General features: G+C 44.0%; 1 protein-coding gene across 3 annotated transcripts in view; it reads right to left on the bottom strand.

Moving 5' to 3' along the window:
• Positions 1 to 18,286, bottom strand: part of notch1 (notch 1) — a 73,827-nt gene that overhangs the window by 16,899 nt on the left and 38,642 nt on the right. For 2 of the 3 annotated variants that reach the window (NM_001135695.1, XM_036976507.2), the window contains 17 exon segments: positions 1,429 to 1,613; positions 4,237 to 4,390; positions 4,634 to 4,835; positions 5,557 to 5,785; positions 5,885 to 6,037; positions 6,153 to 6,275; positions 7,089 to 7,202; positions 9,768 to 9,913; positions 9,997 to 10,189; positions 11,369 to 11,479; positions 11,683 to 11,916; positions 12,314 to 12,427; positions 15,056 to 15,169; positions 15,421 to 15,606; positions 15,931 to 16,086; positions 16,375 to 16,608; positions 16,750 to 16,872. In NM_001135695.1, coding sequence (NP_001129167.1) covers positions 1,429 to 1,613; positions 4,237 to 4,390; positions 4,634 to 4,835; positions 5,557 to 5,785; positions 5,885 to 6,037; positions 6,153 to 6,275; positions 7,089 to 7,202; positions 9,768 to 9,913; positions 9,997 to 10,189; positions 11,369 to 11,479; positions 11,683 to 11,916; positions 12,314 to 12,427; positions 15,056 to 15,169; positions 15,421 to 15,606; positions 15,931 to 16,086; positions 16,375 to 16,608; positions 16,750 to 16,872 — 2,771 coding nt within the window. 3 annotated transcript variants of the gene reach the window in all.

Consider the following 18,286-nt stretch of genomic DNA (forward strand, 5'->3'; position numbering starts at 1 on the left):
GCCCACACATTTTCTATAGGATTGAGGTCAGGGCTTTGTGATGGCCACTCCAATACCTTGACTTTGTTGTCCTTAAACCATTTTGCCACAATTTTGGAAGTATGCTTGGGCTCATTGTCCATTTGGAAGACGCATTTGCAACCAAGCTTTAACTTCCTGACTGATGTCTTGAGATGTTGCTTCAATATATATATCCACATCATTTTCCTTTCTCATGATGACCTCTATTTTGTGAAGTGCACCAATCCTTCCTGCAGCTAAGCACCCCCACAACATGATGTTGCCACCTCCGTGCTTCACGGTTGGGATGGTGTTCTTTGGCTTGCAAGCCTCCCCTTTTTTCCTCCAAACATAACGATGGCCAAACAGTTGTTACTATTTTTGTTTCATCAGAACAGAGGACATTTCTCCAAAAAGTACGATCGTTGTCCCCATGTGCAGTTGCAAACCGTAGTCTGGCTTTTTTTATGGTGGTTTTGGAGCAGTGGCTTCTTCTTTGCTGAGGGGCCTTTCAGGTTATGTCGATATAGGACTCGTTTTACAGTGGATATATATACTTTTGTACCAGTTTCCTCCAGCATCTTCACAAGATCCTTTGCGGTTGTTCAGGGATTGATTTGCAATTTTTGCACCAAAGTACATTCATCTCAAGGAGACAGAATGCGTCTCCTGCCTGAACGGTATGACGGCTGTGTGGTCCCATGGTGTTTATTCTTGCGTGCTATTGTTTGTACAGATGAACGTGGTACCTTCAGGCGTTTGGAAATTGCCCTCAAGAATGAACCAGACTTGTGGAGGTCTACAATTTTTTTTCTGAGGTCTTGGCTGATTTATTTAGATTTTCCCATGATGTCAAGCAAAGAAGCACTGAGTTTGAAGGTAGGCCTTGAAATACATCCACAGGTCCACCTCCAATTAACTAAAATAATGTCAATTAGCCAGAAGCTTGTAAAGCCATGACATAATTTTCTGGAATTTTCCAAGCTGTTTAAAGGCACGTTCAACTTAGTGTATGTAAACTTCCGACCCACTGGAATTGTGATACAGTGAATTCTGTAAACAGTTGTTGGAAAAATGACTTGTGTCATGCAGAAAGTAGATGTCCTAACCGACTTGCCAAACTATAGTTTGTTAACAAGACGTTTTAAAACACGTTTTAATGACTCCAATCTAAGTGTATGTAAACTTCCGACTTCAACTGTATATCTTGTGGAAGGATGAAATAATAACGGTTTTATCTTGAATTTTGACACCCTACCACCCTTGATAGAAAGAGAGATTATACTGTAGCACACCAAGTGGCGGAGCTGTCGTTTTTGTTGTGCATGGAATTACGGAGTGGGCATTTAACTGTATAAATTAATGATAACAAATGAATAATAATTTATGTTTGTGTTGATTCAGATGTGCTAGCTAGAGCATATATACCTCACAACTGTACCCTCCCAGGTAGTCTGTGCAGGTGGCACCGTTCTGGCAAGGGTTGGGGGAGCACTCGTCCACCTGTTCCTGGCAGTAGCTGCCCATGTAGCCCGCCTGGCAGCGGCAGTAGTGGGTGTTGCCAGCATCCAGACACTGGCCCGAGTTACGACACAGGTGAGCCACCTCCACACCTTCAGACAAGAGAGGGGGTGGGGGGGGGATATTAGCTATACAGTAACATATATACACTCACACAGCATACAAAAACACACACAAACATGCTCTTACCATCCCCTAACCATCCTGTATTGGTAAATTTTACATGCAAAATTGGATCTTTGTCTGCTTGGCCTAGAGATGGTCATACAGTGTGTGCTCAGAACAATTTGTGCTCTGTCTCGCCTAAATTAACGGTCTAATAGTTACAAATGTCTTCAGAAAGTATTCATACTCCTTGACCTATTCCACATTTTGTTGTGTGAATAAAAAAGTATATATATATATATATATTTTATATACATATATACAGTGCCTTGCGAAAGTATTCGGCCCCCTTGAACTTTGCAACCTTTTGCCACATTTCAGGCTTCAAACATAAAGATATAAAACTGTATTTTTTTGTGAAGAATCAACAACAAGTGGGACACAATCATGAAGTGGAACGACATTTATTGGATATTTCAAACTTTCTTAACAAATCAAAAACTGAAAAATTGGGCGTGCAAAATTATTCAGCCCCTTTACTTTCAGTGCAGCAAACTCTCTCCAGAAGTTCAGTGAGGATCTCTGAATGATCCAATGTTGACCTAAATGACTAATGATGATAAATACAATCCACCTGTGTGTAATCAAGTCTCCGTATAAATGCACCTGCACTGTGATAGTCTCAGAGGTCTGTTAAAAGCGCAGAAAGCATCATGAAGAACAAGGAACACACCAGGCAGGTCCGAGATACTGTTGTGAAGAAGTTTAAAGCCGGATTTGGATACAAAAATATTTCCCAAGCTTTAAACATCCCAAGGAGCACTGTGCAAGCGATAATATTGAAATGGAAGGAGTATCAGACCACTGCAAATCTACCAAGACCTGGCCGTCCCTCTAAACTTTCAGCTCATACAAGGAGAAGACTGATCAGAGATGCAGCCAAGAGGCCCATGATCACTCTGGATGAACTGCAGAGATCTACAGCTGAGGTGGGAGACTCTGTCCATAGGACAACAATCAGTCGTATATTGGACAAATCTGGCCTTTATGGAAGAGTGGCAAGAAGAAAGCCATTTCTTAAAGACATCCATAAAAAGTGTCGTTTAAAGTTTACCACAAGCCACCTGGGAGACACACCAAACATGTGGAAGAAGGTGCTCTGGTCAGATGAAACCAAAATTGAACTTTTTGGCAACAATGCAAAACGTTATGTTTGGAGTAAAAGCAACACAGCTCATCACCCTGAACACACCATCCCCACTGTCAAACATGGTGGTGGCAGCATCATGGTTTGGGCCTGATTTTCTTCAGCAGGGACAGGGAAGATGGTTAAAATTGATGGGAAAATTTGGGGAGCCAAATACAGGACCATTCTGGAAGAAAACCTGATGGAGTCTGCAAAAGACCTGAGACTGGGACGGAGATTTGTCTTCAAAAAAGACAATGATCCAAAACATAAAGCAAAATCTACAATGGAATGGTTCAAAAATAAACATATCCAGGTGTTAGAATGGCCAAGTCAAAGTCCAGACCTGAATCCAATCGAGAATCTGTGGAAAGAACTGAAAACTGCTGTTCACAAATGCTCTCCATCCAACCTCACTGAGCTCGAGCTGTTTTGCAAGGAGGAATGGGAAAAAATGTCAGTCTCTCGATGTGCAAAACTGATAGAGACATACCCCAAGCGACTTACAGCTGTAATCGCAGAAAAAGGTGGCGCTACAAAGTATTAACTTAAGGGGGCTGAATAATTTTGCACGCCCAATTTTTCAGTTTTTGATTTGTTAAAAAAGTTTGAAATATCCAATAAATGTCGTTCCACTTCATGATTGTGTCCCACTTCTTGTTGATTCTTCACAAAAAAATACAGTTTTATATCTTTATGTTTGAAGCCTGAAATGTTGCAAAAGGTCGCAAAGTTCAAGGGGGCCGAATACTTTCGCAAGGCACTGTACACACACACACACACACACACACACACACACACACACACACATACATATTGTTGCAGTATTACCTTAGTGCCTTGTTGCAAAAACAGGATGCATGTTTTGGAATATTTGTATTCTGTACAGGCTTCCTTCTTTTCACTCTGTCAATTGGGTTAGTATTGTGGAGTAACTACAATGTTGTTGATCCATCCTCAGTTTTCTCCTATCGCAGCAATTAAACTCTGTTTTAAAGTTACCATTGGTCTCAAGTTAAAATGCCTGAGCAGTTTCCTTCCACTCTGGCAACTGAGTTAGGAATGACGCCTATATATTTGTCGTAACTGGGTGTAATTGATACACCATCCAAAGTGTAATTCATATCTTCACCATGCTCAAAGGTATATTTAGTGTCTGCTTTATTTTTTCTTTTTTTTAACCCATCTACCAATAGGTACTGTTTCTTGCGAGGCATTGGAAAACCTTCCTGCTCTTTGTGGTTGAATCTGAGGGACCTTACAGATTTGTGAGTATTGTGTCTAGGCCAGTAACCAACAATCTTAATTTAATCCATTTAAAATTCTGTCTAACACAACAACAACAAAAAAGTCAGGGGAAATTAATATTTTCTGAAGGCACTGTATAATTTGAATTGTTTTTACTCTGTGTGCTTAATGTTCACCTTGCTGTTTGGCAGCCACCTCGCAGGAGACACTGGGGACGTCACAGTAGAGGCCGGTCCATCCCGTCTGACACTGACAGGTGTACGAGGAGCCCTGCTGCCAACATGAGCCTCCATTCTTACAGGGAGATGAGTCACACCACCGCACCAGGTTCTGCAAGCAGAGCAGGAACACAGTAACACACAAATAAACCCATGCGTAACACACACACACACACTCGCTGTTGAGTGAACTACCACTATTACGTCTCAGTTGTTTCAAAGATGTTTTTTTAAATTATATCAATAGAAATAGAGGGAAAATAATTATATACAAACACACACATAGAATTCCATGAAGCTCTGAAAATCAAATGCACTCAGGAGATAGTCGAGATGGCTGCCGCTCTGCCCATACCTGGCAGTTGACTCCAGTGTAGCCATGAGAGCAGGTACACTTGTAGGTGCCGTAGCTGTCCAGACAGGTGCCACCATTGAGGCAGGGCTTGGAGTCACACTCATTGATGTCGTGCTGGCAGTAGCTGCCTGTGAAGCCTGGCAGACACAGGCAGGTGAAGGTATTGATGCCATCCACGCAGGTGCCACCGTTGAAGCAAGAGCTAGAGAAGAAACACCACAACGGAAGAGTTGAGACGTATAGTAACCAGAAGTATTGTAACCAAATGAGAAGTATAGTAACCAAATGAGTTAAAGGGATGTTAAAAGGATAGTTCACTTTTTATTTTTATTTTATTTTATTTACTTTAGCTTATTTTACATTTCTGTTGTTTCTTCCAATCTGTTTTTATTAGCTGGTTATTTAGCAACATCCAGAATAATCTGGTCAGTATTTTACTAATACATTTTTTTATTTAACCGTTATTTAAATAGGCAAGTCAGTTAAGAACAAATTATTATTTACAATGATGGCCTAGGAACAGTGGGTTAACTCCCACGTTCAGGGGCAGAACGACATGTTACTTGCCCAACGCTCTAACCACTAGGCTACCTGCCGCCCCGAGCTTGAATCAAGCAATGTGGAAAGGGATTGTTTCAAAAGCATTTTACGTTTACATTTGAGTAATTTAGTAGATATTATTATCCAGAGACACTTAACAATTAGTGCATTCATCTAAAGATAGCTGGGCGAGACAACCACATCAGTCATAGAAATGAGGTTTTCCCTCAAAGTAGTTCAGCAAATTCAGCACTAGTAGGAAAAGACATGGGATGTATTTAAGATACTCTGAAGAGGTATGGTTTCTTGCAAAAATGGGTATTTTTCTCCGTCCTTTTGAATTGCCACTAACGAAAACACAGTATGTGAACTGCTCTCTGTACCTCTCTGTGCAGTCGGGGGTGTTATTCTCGCAGTTGATGCCACTGAAACCAGGTTGACAGGTGCAGGTGTAGGAGTTGACACAGTCGGTGCAGTTGGCCCCATTCTTACACGGGTTGCTCTCGCACTCATTAATGTCATGCTCACACCTGCCACCACGGAACCCTGGCAGACAAGTGCACACAAAGCTGTCCACTCCATCTCTGCACAGACCTCCATTACTGCAGGGGTCTAGAAAGAGAAAGCGAGAGAGATATGTATCAGGTAAGTGATAGTTGGGCCAAGTTCACTTTACAAGACAGAGCGAAGAGTTTATGTTTAGTTCCTTACTGGGCTTGCAGTTGTCGATGTCCGTCTCACACTTCTGGCCGGTGTAGCCCGGACGGCAGCTGCATCGGTAGCTGCCCACCATGTTGTGGCATGTGGCGCCGCTGCGGCAAGGACTTTTCACACATTCGTTGATATCTATCTCGCATGTTTGACCTGAGAGAAGAGGGGGGCAGTCAGTCTCTCAAAAAACACCCTCTATTGGATGGATAGGTGGACAGATGGAGGAATAAACAGAACAGATGGATGGAGGAAGATATGAGTAGTTTACCTTGCCATCCCTCTGGACAGAGGCAGGAGAAGCTCTGGTAGTCCTCTGACTCATGACACACTCCACCGTTCTTACAGGGCTGCATGGGGCTGCATGGGGCCAGCAGTGTCTCACACATCTCACCTGGTAGGGATAGGAACACAACACACACCTCAAACAAATGCCCTCAAGTGCTACAGGGAACCCATCACAGATCATTAATCGGTCTGTACGCTTTTTGAGTAAGAGCCGTGAATGTTTGTTCCGTTCATACATGTTTCGTTCATGTTACATTTTTATTTCACTCTCCACTTCCCTTTTGCAGTTGGACAACTTTGGAGAAGTACTACATCACAATTCAATGCTTTTAAACTCTGACTTCTTCAAAGTTGTCTTACAGCGAAATGGAAATGGCTGCATTGTATGATATTTCCCTTTTTTACCCCCCCCCCCCCCCCGAAGAGTGGCATCAGTTTTTAAAGCCCACTTTTCCGTCCACCTCCCTATCCATCTCCACAGTAACCAGAGGCCAGGCAGGAAGCTGCTTCCTGTTTCCTGCTATTGTTTAGCCCAGAGACAGGAAGAGGAAGTGGCCACGGGCTCCAGTTCCTTGTCCTCACGGTCTATAGCATGTTATTCACACACACACACACACACACACACACACACACACACACACGGTAGACAGGGTGGATTTTTCCACAAACGATAGAGAGGAACAAATTATAAGGCCTGTTTCCACACAGTTAGTGGGCATTAGTCAACCTATTTTTTTTCTGAAATAACACTAAAAGTCTGCGAGAAATGTCTTTTTATACCATTGTTCAAGAAGTCTTCTATTCTGGAGCCCTACAGGGCTTTCTGAGTAGAGGGCCAAACCAAAACCAGAGCCATAAGTCTACTGTACACATCTCTTTAGGCCTATATGGTTCCGGGAAAATCAATACGTTCTCATACCAGTATAGGGCAGTAAGCAGTTGCACTTGTAGCCGGCCACATCGTCAATGCAGGTGCCCTGGTTCAGGCAGGGGTTGGAGGCACACTCGTTGATGTTAGTTTGGCAGTTAGGTCCTAAGGCATGGCCGGGGATTAGAGAACACATGGGTTAGAGTCGCAGATTTACTAGGGATGATATCCACCACACACAAACTCAGAGTTGCGTCATTGAGAGGGTTTTTATTTATTTATTTATTTATTTATTTATATTCAACTAGGCATGTCAGTTTAGAACAAATTCCTATTTACAATGACGGCCTACCAAAAAACTGCCTGCGGGGACAGGGGCAGGAATATAAAAAATAAATAAAAATATAGGACAAAACACACATCACGACAAGAGAGACACTACATAAAGAGAGACCTAAGACAACAACATAGCATGGTAGCAACACATGACAACACAGCATGGCAGCAGCACAAAACATGATACAAACATTATTGGGCACAAACAACAGCACAAAGGGCAAGAAGGTAGAGACAACAATACATCACGTGAAGCAGCCACAACTGTCAGTAAGAGTGTCCATGATTGAGTCTTTGAATGAAGAGATTGAGAAAACTGTCCAGTTTAAGTGCTTTTGCAGCTCGTTCCAGTCGCTAGCTACAGCAAACTGAAAAGAGGAGCGACCCGGGGATGTGTGTGCTTTGGGGACCTTTAACCGAATGTGACTGGCAGAACGGGTGTTGTATGTGGAGGATGAGGGCTGCAGTAGATATCTCAGATAAGGGGGAGAGTAAGGCCTAAGAGGGTTTTATAAATAAGCATCAACCAGTGGGTCTTGCGACAAGTATAGAGAGATACCCAGTTTACAGAAGAGTATAGAGTGCAGTCATGTGTTGTGTCCTATAAGGAGCATTGGTGGCAAATCTGATGGCCGAATGGTAAAGACCATCTAGCCGCTCGAGAGCACCCTCCCCTCCCGATCTATAAATTATTGATCATTGACAATTTTTCCCAACACTTTTGATTAACAGGTCAAAAGAGAAATTGGCCTATAATAGTTAGGATCAGCTTGATCTCCCCCTTAAAATAAAGGACGCACCCTGGATGCCATCCAAGCAATGGGAACCTCCCCAGAGAGGAGAGACGTGTTAAAAAGGTTGGAGATAGGCTTGGCGATGATAGGGGCAGCAACCTTAAAGAAGAAAGGGTCTAAACCATCTGACCCAGATGGTTTTTTGAGGACAAGTTTAAGGAGCTCCTTCAGCACCTCGGACTCAGTGACCGTCTGCAGGGAGAAACTTTGTAGACGGGCATGGGAAAAAGAGGGAAGAGCGCCGGGGATAGCCGCATTAGAAGGGGTGGGAGATGATGAAATGTTGGACGGGCAGGGAGGCATGGCTGAGTCAAATAGGAATCCTGACTTAATGAAGTGGTGATTAAAAATCTCAGCCATGTGCTCCTTGTCAGTAACAACCACATCATCAACATTAAGGGACATGGGGAGCTGTGAGGAGGGTTTATTCTCCAGGTCTTTAACCGTTTTCCAGAACTTCTTGGGGTTAGACCCACAGAGAGAGAACTGCTTCTTGAAGTAACTAACTTTGCCCTTCCAGATAGCCTGAGTGTACTTATTTCTAATTTGCCTGAAAGAGAGCCAGTCAGCCTGAGTATGCATGTGCCAAGCATTTTGCCAAATGCAATTATTGTGGAGTAACTCAGCAAGATCACAGTCAAACCAGGGGCTGAACCTGTTTTTAATTCTCATTTTCTTTATGGGGGTGTGTTTGTTAACAATACCACTGAAAATATTAAAAAAAGAAGATCCAAGTGTCTTCGACAGAGGGGATCAAGCTGATTCTATACCAATATACAGAGGCCAGTTCATGAAGGAAGGCTTGCTCATTGAAGTTTTTAGCAAGCGTCTATGACAAATCAGGACAGGTTGTTTCACTGAGCAACCATTACGAACACAGGCTGTAAAACAGTGATCACTAAGGTCACTAAGGTATTACAGAAAACACCAGACACCTATCAGGATTATTTGTGAGGATAAAATCGAGGAGAGTAGCCTATTCTGGGTGTTTGGAGTCATACCTTGTGGAATTGGTAATAATCTGAGAAAGATTTAGGGAGTCCCATTGCTTTAGGACTTGGTCATGTGGTTTAAGCATGTACCAGTTTAGGTCACCTCTCTGGACAAATTCAGACTTAGTGTAAGGGGCCAGGAGAGAGCTTTGGGCAGGTAGGGTACAGGCCGGTGCTGATGGAGGACGATAACACCCAGGAACAGTCAACAAGGAGCTATTTGAAAGTTTAATGCTTAAAACCAGCAAATCAAATTGTTTAGGGACAGACTTGGTGGAGACGACCGAGCACTGAAGGTGATCCTTGGTAAAGATTGCCACTCCACCACCTTTGAAAGATCTGTCTTGCCGAAAAAGGTTATAACCAGAAAGGTTAACATCAGTATTCAAAACACCCTTCCTTAAGCACGTCTCAGTAATGACCAACACATCTGGATTGGAGCTGTGAACCCACACTTTCAATTGATCCATTTTAGGTAATAAGCTTCTAGTGTTAACTTGCAAGGTGTAAGAAGGTAGAGCGAGAGAGGGAGGGGGAAAGGGAGAGAGACAAGGAGATGATAGGGAGAGTGAGAAACAGTAAGGGAAGACACGTTGAATTGAACTCACCACTGAAGCCGGCTCGGCAGCTACAAACATATCCACTGGTCATATCCTTGCAGGTGCCACCGTTCATACACGGGTTGGACTCACACTCGTTGTTGTTGATGTCACAGTTAGGCCCACCCCAGCCAGAGTCACAGAAACACCTGTAGCTGGAATACAGATAGAGAAAGGTAAGTGCGCGTGTGTGTGTGCGTGTGTGCGCATGCGTGCGTGTGTGTGTGTGTGTGCTCACCCATTGAGCAGATCCTGGCAGCGACCATGGATGCAGGGGTTGCTGCCACACTCGTTCACCTGCAACAGACAGGTGGCATCACTGTAGCCCTCTGGGCACAGGCATGTGAAGCTGTTGATGCCATCGATGCAGGTGCCACCATTGTGACAGGGGTTGATGGCACACTCATCGGTATTGATGTTGCACATGGCGCCTGAAAATCCAACACAGCAAGGGGTGAGTTTTGATTCATATATGGCCATTGTTTAAAGAAACCACAGCTGGACATACTGTTTTCTTCTCCCTCTCTCACTCTCCATTCCTTTGTTAGTTGCTGAGGTGATGGGGGAGTCTGCACAACACACAGGGCCACATTACTAAAGGGTATATAGAGGCAGGGTGAGGCTGCCTGGCTAGCCACTGGAGATTAGCAGTGAGGCCTTTCCCTCTCCCTACCCATTGAATAATAAGATGTGCTCTGGTAAGGAGGGAGAAGGAATGTTTCAGCTGGATCTGAGGGGGTGTAAGCTCAGATATTTTATACCAGTGACAATGGGACACACAAAGCCTCTCGCCACCCACCTCCTCCACGCCTCATAGGGGGAACTGTGGAGGAGGGAGGGCCACCTTAACCCAGGGCTGGTAAGGAGAAACAGAATGGCCAGGCCCCATTTCACACCCTGGTGAGCAACAATTACACCCCCCCCCCTCCCCCCATCAATCAGAAAGGGGAGGGCCCAACTGCCTGCTCTACAACTACAATGGCCCTCTGTCTGTGAGCCCTGCCCCTCAACACTCACACAACAGAGGAAAGAGGACAAAAAGATAGAGGAGCAAGGGGGCAGCAAACCCTAAGAGTTTATTAAATATTCACAGACCCACACAAATGTGATACGTACGTGCACACACACACACACACACACACACACACACACACACACACACACACACACACACACACACACACACACACACACACACAGACAGAGACAACAGGTCCTACAGGGTTTTGAAACAGGAGCCCCATGGGAATAAGTGGACTGGAATTGTTATTCCACAAATGGTTTGGGCTAAATAATCCACCTTTTCTTCACTGACACCGGGAAAAACATATAAAAAGGGTCAATGCTTAGGTGTAAAAACACTTCATACAGACCAGGTGCACATGCAGCAGGTGTGTGTGTGTGTGTGTGTGTGTGTGTGTGTGTGTGTGAGAGAGAGTAGTTGCATGTGTGTGTATCAGGTTTGGGGCTGCCTCTCTGTTCTCCCGCCTTGTCCCACACAGTGAATGTGACACCACTCTTCTTTTTCAGTTAGCTCACTGGCCACCTGTCCCTCTCCCTTCCACCTTTCTTCCACCTGCCCCAGATTATCCCGTCGACCCAGTGCTCACCTGCGTAACCTGGCTCACATGCACACTCATAGCTGTTGATCTTGTCAATGCACCTCCCGTAGTCACAGGGCTTGCTCTTACAGTCATCCAGATTCACCTCACAGTTAAAGCCTGTCAAACAACCAAAGTAGGGGGTTCAATGTTACTAACACTGGCAGAGCTTCACACATATGCCTAGATGTGGCTGCCTGTGTTGGAAAATATGTAGGATTGTAGTATGGTGTGTGCATGCGTATGTCTGTATATGTGTGTATGTGCGTGTCTGTCTTCCTGTGTGGATGCGTATCTCTGTGTGTGTGTGTAAGTTCTTGTACCTGCAGTGCCCTTGGGGCAGGTGCAGATGTAAGTGTTCTCCCTGTCCTGACAGGTGCCTCCGTTCTGACATGGCTGGCTCAGACACTCATTGATGTTGGTCTCACACAGGCGGCCCGTGTAACCAGGGTGACAGTAGCAGGTGAAGGTGGCCAGGCCGTCCTTACACGTGCCATAGTGACAGGGGTCCGAGTAACACTCGTTGATGTCAGTCTCACAGTGCGGTCCAGAGTAACCTGGAAAGGAGGAGAAGGTAGAGAGTTTGAAACCTTTCTCCAGAAGTGTGCCCTCGTTCACTCCCCCATGTGCATTTCAAAAGCATTGGATTGGTGCAAGCATAGCTGGAAGGAGTTTCCACCATATTCCTCACACCAATCCAATCCATGTATTTTAAATCCATGAAAGGGAGTGTATGAGAGCACATTTCAGAATAAGGGTAGAGAATCAGAACATAGCTTATGTTCTAGGATGATGAGGTCTTATAGAAGGGGAAATTCCGCCGAACCAAAGGAAGCCTATCGATGAACAGGAGTAGGCTTGGCCTTGGTTCATGTAACCACCCTATAAAATGTATTAATATAAACACAAAAATTGAGCCTCAAAACGTTCTGACCATGTGCAAGCCGACTGTACCTTCAGTGCATTCACATGAGTATTTGTTAGGGCCGTCGGTACACTTGGCTCCGTTCATGCAGGGCGTGCTGGCACACTCATCGATGTCAACCTGACATAGACCACCAGAGAAGCCTGGACAGGGAAGAATATATATATATCAGCCATATATCTTTTTGTTGTTGTTTTCTGTGCTGTTTTGCTATTCTTACAGTTTTGTTATTTGTCTCGTATCGAATCCAAGTTTATGTACATCTAACATGATTTGTGGGCTACACATCTGGGGTCAGTTTTATTTATTTATTTTTGTACTACTTTTACCCCCTTTTCTCCCCAATTTCATGATATCCAATTGGTAGTTACAGTCTTGTCCCATTGCTGAAACTCCCCTACGGACTCGAGAGAGGCGAAGGTTCGAGAGCCATGCCTCCTCCGAAACATGACCCTGCCAAGCCGCACTGCTTCTTGACACACTGCTCGCTTAAGCCGGAAGCCAGCCGCACCAATGTGTTGGAGGAAACACCATCCAGCTGGCAACCGAAGTCAGCATGCAGGCGACCGGCCTGCCACAGGTGTCACTAGTGCACGATGGTACAAGGACATCCTGGCCGGCCAAACCCTGGCAAATTGTGCGCCGTCTTATGGGTCTCCTGGTCACGGCCGGCGGTGACACAGCCTGTGATCGAACCTGGGTCTGTCGTGATGCCTCAAGCACTGTGATGCAGTGCCTTAGACCGCTGTGGCACTCGGGAGGCCATTTTTTAAAATTCAAATCCTGTGTTGTCTTGGAAAGCCTTTACACTATGATATATTAAAGAGTTATCAAAATAATACCAACGTATAAACATATTACTGTCATGTAAAGATGCACATTTCTCACGTCTCGTACGCGACCATTAGATTTTCACCCCTGCAAGCAGTACAATCTAAACAGAATTTTCTCTTCAAGCCAAAATGCTCATACAGTAGTTTTATTTTTTTTTAATAGCAGAACAATGTTTTGAAACAGAACAAATGCAGACATTTTCCTTTTAGTTGAATATGTTTTATTGGGTTTTTCTCTGAAAGTGAACTAATAGCCTGTTACATTCTGAAATTGACGCCGTAGCATGAAAAAAAATTAAGAAAGGAATCTCAGAACAATGCACTGGCAAGCTGGATCAACTCCCCAGTGAATTAACAGTTTTCAGTCGGAATTTGTTCTACCTCATGTAATGATTTGCATATTGATAGCCTGGTTTGTCCTAAGGTATTGAAGCCTGGTTTGTCCTAAGGTAATTTAAATATGCTAAAGTTATAATGTACGCCTAAAAGATATCTAACGTTATCTGAATGTAATTGCGCTCTTAATTATTTTACCACATCTTTCAAACATAATCCAGACTTTATTGTGGCTCTAAAGTGCATGAGTTAGAGGAGGGAAAAACGGAAAAAGGTTAAACTAATTTGCATCTAAAGTAGGTCTGGAGGACCCTGAACTTTATAACGACACCCCCCTCAACACACACACACAACCCATATAGCAGGAGCTCCAAATACATACTTGCACACCCCACCACCCCTTATAGCCCCCTCTTTGGGCGCTAAGGTCTTATGCAAACTGTTTTGCCTGCTAATTATGCTGATGTCCAGGTGACCTTGTTATTACCACCCTCCCTGCCCTCATCAGAAATGCCTACACTAGTCAACCTCAGAAAATGATTAAACACACACACACACACACACACACACACACACACACACACACACAGTGACGGCCCTGAATTTTTCTGAACCGTCTCAGTGCTTCTCCTTCCAATAGGGCGCTTTCCCTTTAATTCCCAATTAAATAGCCAGCATCAGCTGCGCAAAAGTGGGGTTGTGATGGAGACGTGAATGAGGATGTGTTCAACCTTCAGTTCCGAAGCTTCTCTATTCCGTTTGTTTTGTTGCCGTTAAACGTGTGTTTTGTAGCCTAATAGAGTTTACCCAGGATCCACTCTTTGCGTCCGTGGACTACGCCTCTCCGTTCTTCGTGGCCTTTCTCCGCTGGAGATCTGTTGGCGGATTGGATTGTCTGACTGACCACAACCTTTTTTGTATACGGTATTTCATTTGTTTTGATGTGATGTATACTGTGGTGATTTATGTAGTTAGTTGCAGTTGACTTAGTAAGAGTTGATACGCTTTAAAGTTCTGTGGTAAAATAATTGTTATATTGATTGTATGATTAATACTGGGTTTACGCTACACTTGAATGGACGGACAAACATTGCGTGACAAAAGTCACTTGAGTTCCCCGAACTCCTTTACCGGGCTGGACTCTTTTTAGGCCCGAGGTAAAGGACATTTCTGGAGGAACCAGAATATAGTTGTTTTTGAAGTTCTTTCCAATGTTTTAAGGGTTTATGAAAAGTTTATTTCCATCCTGACTTTTACATAAGTCCTTTGTATTGGTGTAGACTTGACGGACCAGATGGGACTCATTCCCTCCCAAACCAAAAGGAGAAACCAATGTTTTCTCTGGTAGGCACAACCTACCTGGCACCCCTATAAATAATCACCTCAAGTCAAAACCGTTACACAACACACACACGGTAATCATTCACTTTACTTCACCCTCCAGTGACCCCACTTCCACCCAAACCTATCAGGAGCTGAGGACCCCCGCCCTCCATCTACTCCTCCAACCCTCTCTCCCTGTACACCTTCCTTCCTCCATTCCTCCTTTCATTCATCAATTCCTTCCTCCCGCCAACTCTCTCTCTGGGCCATCTCTCTCACCTTTGTGGCACTCGCAGTGGAAGGAGTTGATCCTGTCGATGCACTTCCCGTTGTTCAGACAGGGCATGCTGGCACACTCGTCAGTGTTGATCTGGCAAAACATCCCCTCATAACCTGAACACACACACGTTTATGACAATATTACAGAAACAGTTTCAGGTCACATTACTTTGAGTTCACAGGCTCAAATATTTAGCCATTTTTAGATAGCTAGTATTGTCTTGTGTAGCAGGGGCAGAGAACTGAACTCCAATCATGAACAATTATTCTTACACCTAACAGCATGTCAAAGTGTCTATGTCAGTAAGACAGTGTTACAAACCTAAATATCCCCCTAAATGGTACATTTCAATGTGTCATCGTACCTGGCATGCAGATGCAGTGGAATCCTCCAATTTGGTCCAGGCATGTGGCATCGTTCTGACAGGGGTTGGACATGCACTCGTTGACATCCATCTCGCACCGCGGGCCCTCATAACCCTGGAGACACTTGCACTGGAACGAGCCTTTAGTGTTCAGGCAGCGCCCACCGTGCTCGCAAGGGTTGGCACCTGAAACGTCAAACACAGGATATACATCACCACTTATATCCCCACTTTCACCCTGTGCAATTTCTCTATCATTAATACAAGAGGTAGATATAAAGATCCAGCACGTCAGTGTTCTAATGCCAAAATACTACCAAAATGCATACGCGTCACACTGACAATTATTCATTTTTATTTAACCTTTATGTATCCAAGCAAGTCTAATTGAAAATTGCTGTAGGGAGTGTTTGGTAAATAACACATTGGCAGAGTTTGTCATCCTGAATGTTCAGAGACGGGTATCTTTCTATAGAGATGAGAGAGGAGCAGAACACAGAAGTCACTCACCTAAGGAACACTCGTCAATGTCCTGGTTGCATGCAGAGCCAGTGTAACCTGGAGGGCAGGTACAGATGGCTTTCCCGTTGACAGGATTGGTGTCACAGTTAGAGCCTTTCTGACACGGGTTACTGATGCAGGCATCATCAAGATGACACAGTAAACCTAAGGAAAGACAAATTATGATGAATGGGATTTTTATAGGTAGTGCATTTCCAGGGGCACAAAATGCTTTCTATTGTAAAGGGGAAGAATTGACTCACCTCATCAACTAACATTGTGAAGCACCAACCTGAAAATAGTCTCTCAATATTGTCAAGCAACTATCATGGGGGTGTAACCAGGCCACCTCAGTCCAGTGTGGCCTGGTGTGCAAAGCTCTCAACAGTTTCTTATTTTTAATCTTCCTCCAATGTGTGTGTGGTTTGTGTGGGACAGGCGAGGTCGTAGTACCTGTGCGCCCATGTGGACACTCGCAGAAGAAGGAGGCTACGCGGTCGTGGCATGTGGCGCCGTGATAACAGGCTGCGCTGGCACAGTCGTCGATGTTCTCACTGCAGTCGTCGCCCGTCCAGCCATTGACACAGACACAGTGGAAGCTGCCATAGGTGTCGTGGCACGTACCGCCGTTCTGGCACGTGTTTGGCATCATCTCACACTCATCCACATTCTCGGTACAGAACTGGCCTAGAGAGCAGAGGGCAACGATTACATTATGCAGGGGCCATAAAAGATTGATATAGGGCCAATGTGGGTGGAATCTCAAGTTAATTTATTTCCAGAGACCTTGTCCATCTTGAAGATTGGAGGGTTTGGTATAAAGGTTACCTGTAAAGTGAGGGGGGCACTGGCAGTTGTAGGTGTTGACCCCATCCACACACAAGCCACCATTCTGACAGTTGTGGCCTGGGCAGTCATCAATGTTGTGATCACAATTCTGACTTGTAAATCCTGAGAGTGAGTGAGAGAGAGCGTGAGAGTTGAGAGAGGGGGAGAAAGTAGAGACAATAGGGAAAGAAAAGGGAAAAAGAGACATGTCATTCATAGAAACCAGTAACAATTTCACTACACATAATTCAGACCCACCTTTCTTCTTATTGTTACAATCCTTTATAAACAGAGATAAGATCTGCATATTCCCATGGCCATCTGCTTGAATCTACAGCCTACGTCGTTGTACGCTTCAAAGGCTCTCTGCTTAGTGTGTAGCCATTTTACAAATCAAAACTCAGGTTAACGATAAACCCAAAGCGGCGTAGGTTTCCTGCTCGCCTCACTCTCTGTCTGCATTCTATCACAAAGATACACGAGAGTGGCACGCCGTGGGTTACATTTTAACTCTTAGTTAAATGTTAAAATGCATGCACACACACATTTATCCAAACCGTCCTTCACTCAGAACCTTTAGGATTGGTCTACGGGTGACTGAACTTTGATTCCCACTGAAATCTCAACCTTTAGGCCAACAACATGCTTCACTATCATCAGGAGGAAGGAATGAAGGAAAAATCTGGGAATACCGTCTGTTTCTGAGCCGCTGGGAATGAGGGAGTCTCGGCAGCTGCATGCAGAACTCCACAGCAGAGCCACAAACAGACACAACCACCATGCATGAACCACCATTAGGGCTGTGGAGGTCATGACATTCTTTTCAGCCGGTGATTGTCATGCAAATAACTGCCGGCCTCACGGTAATTGACCAATAATTACCATAAACACATTTAGCATCTCCTGGCTACCATGAATAGCCTACAAACCACTGATGCAGACCATTGGAACAATTACATGAATCCATTTAATATAGACTACACCATCACAATTAATCCATTATTTATTTTAGACAGGATTAAAGAAACATGATATGAAGAAAATGTAATCTATTTCAGAAGAACAGAATATAATATTCTGAGTTGTCCTTATGTTAGGCCCTGATCTGGCTATGCCATATGGCTGTGGGCTAAACAGTTCATTTAACAGACAAGATTTGTTTAGAATTGTATATTATTTTATAGGATGAAGAATACAGTTGAACATAGCTGAATAAAATAGAAAGGATATTTTCTCCAAAAGATTTCAGAGGGAATGCGCACATGCAGCTATTCTGTGTTGAGCAGTTAACAAAGAAACAGGTCCTCCTAAATGCCTGTTTTTAATATTACAGTGCATTCGGAAAGCATTTAATTTTTCCACATTGTTACGTTACAGCCTTTTCTAAAAATGGATTCAATATACAGTTGAAGTCGGAAGTTTACATACACCTTAGCCAAATACATTTAAACTCAGATTATCACAATTCCTGACATTTAAGTAAAAATTCCCTGTCTTAGGTCAGTTAGGATCACCACTTTATTTTAAGAATAATAGT

This window comes from Oncorhynchus mykiss, chromosome 5 (genome assembly GCF_057628025.1).
Source record: "Oncorhynchus mykiss isolate SJ-2025 chromosome 5, ASM5762802v1, whole genome shotgun sequence".
Classification (NCBI taxonomy): domain Eukaryota; kingdom Metazoa; phylum Chordata; class Actinopteri; order Salmoniformes; family Salmonidae; genus Oncorhynchus; species Oncorhynchus mykiss.